A 2,094-nucleotide genomic window follows, 5' to 3' on the forward strand; every position below is an offset into this window, starting at 1 on the left:
TTAATAACGTATATTACCTTCATTTTACAAAAGGTGTTATTTCATGTAGAAAAGTCCGACAAAAATTTTAGTCAGAAATTCCAAATAGATAATTGTGGATGTCGTCGCAATTTCGTGGAAAATTGTTCTAGAATCGATCAATGTTATTATAGAGTGTATTTTTTTTTTTTAAATGTATTACTTATTATTATACATGTTGGATCATTTAAGTCATCGTCTTTTAAATGTTGATGATTCACCAAGCACTGTACTATATCCAGTTTGATATGAGTCATATGACTAAGAATTTTAAAACAAATATAAGAATCTAAAAAGGTTGAAAAGTAACCAATATAAATATAACAACTTAATATATAAAGTGTTATCATTTTTTATATGTATTTGTTTATAATTAAAAATTTATCTGTCCTGAATACTCAATACAATTCATATATGTCTCAGTAATTTCGATTCACATCGACCTTTAACATATATTATCAATGATGAGGCACAAGTCCTAACAATATGATTCAAGAACAAGAACCGAGACGGTCTAAATATGACAAGATGAATCGGCTAAGAGACTGGTTAACCAAATCGAATCCTTTTTGACCGAGACATCATCGTCGTTCCTCTGCCATTCCCAATGTGCATGAGTCGCATTCTCGACCACCAATTGACCATGCCCAAAATTTGCTTCTCTGAACAATGATATTTCGGGATTTGGATCTTTATACCTATCATTTATAAAAACATCATCAAATCATTAATTTTAATGTCACGATTGTTTTTATAATAAAATTATATAAAAAAACTCAGTTGACGAAGATCTTACTCGGTAGCAAGGCCTTCCAGATTGCCACCATCCCCAACGGTAATATAAACTGGTCCACATTTGTCGAACTTATCTTGGTACACTCGATTCTGTCAAAATAAATCCACAATTAGAACTATATCAAAATATATATAATTCTTAAATAAAATGAAACCATTTCAGACTTACGAAACGCTCGTAAGCATGGACGTGACCGGCAAAAACCAAATCGACGCGTGCTTTATAAAGAAGGGTTTCCATTGATTCTTTCATAACCACACTCTCTTTCTCTCCTTGGTGGGCTTCGTTGGTGTTGTACCAAGGGGCATGCACCACAGCCATCAACCAAGGTGTGGTCTTACGGTCGACTTTTTTGAGATCATTTTCTAACCATAGGTACTGCTCCGAGCCAGCCTTGAAATCTGTGTATGACCCCAACATGATAAAGTGGACTCCATAAACGTTGAAGGAATAGTACAAATTCGAGGTCGAGCCACTTTCTTCAAATGGCATGCGCCACCTGGTGTGTGTTTACAAAAATATCGAAAATTAGCGATAAACCCTTTTTCATCAACACACAAAAAAAAAAAAAAAAAAAAAAAAATTGTTTTCTAACCAAAACATAGTATGTAATAACAAAGTTCATTTTAATAACTAAAACTAAGCCAATAATATATACTGAAGTTCCCAAAATTAATATAATAAATATGTTTTGAGGTTCTTTCTCTTCCTCATTTCCTCTCATAATCCTTATAATTTACTTAAATCTAAAATCAAAATAATTTACCTCTTGTTATAAGCGGTGAGGAAGTATGGTGTAACAGAGGTATTTTTTCGACTTCGTGGTTGCCTTGAGTGACCATCCAAGGTCGTTGGCTTGCAAGTGGCTGCACCAAGCGACCAAAAGTGTCCCATGTGGGTTGGAACATGTTAGCGTACGATAGATCACCAGGCAAGATGAAAACGTCGTGATCCCATTTCGATATATGTTCCAATGTTGATTTAGTCCATTCAGTTGTCCCAAGGTCACCTTCATTTTTAATCCAAAAAATTCAAGATTATGAAAAAGATAACAAATAAATTTACAAGTGACATAAATCTTTATTTTAAAAAATGACAATAGAAAGAAGTGAAGAGGAAACATGGAATGTGTTACCAGACACGGCGAATTTGATGGGGAATTGAGAGGGAGGGGTCCTAAAGCTGAACTCTTGAGTTGAATCTGGGCGTCCACATTTGTAATAGTAAACTGTATTGGGCTTTAATGGACCTATAACCACTTCATTAATTTGGCCGGATCG

At 34.2% G+C, this 2,094-nt stretch overlaps 1 protein-coding gene across 1 annotated transcript in view; it reads right to left on the reverse strand.

The window, feature by feature from the left end:
* Window positions 414–2,094, reverse strand: part of LOC104781128 (probable purple acid phosphatase 20) — a 4,025-nt gene continuing 2,344 nt past the window's right edge. Inside the window, 6 exon segments of the mRNA XM_010505721.2 lie at window positions 414–716; window positions 815–903; window positions 983–1,313; window positions 1,581–1,602; window positions 1,605–1,823; window positions 1,950–2,063. Coding sequence (XP_010504023.1) covers window positions 533–716; window positions 815–903; window positions 983–1,313; window positions 1,581–1,602; window positions 1,605–1,823; window positions 1,950–2,063 — 959 coding nt within the window. The 3' untranslated portion in view covers window positions 414–532.

This window comes from Camelina sativa, chromosome 4 (assembly GCF_000633955.1).
Source record: "Camelina sativa cultivar DH55 chromosome 4, Cs, whole genome shotgun sequence".
Lineage (NCBI taxonomy): Eukaryota > Viridiplantae > Streptophyta > Magnoliopsida > Brassicales > Brassicaceae > Camelina > Camelina sativa.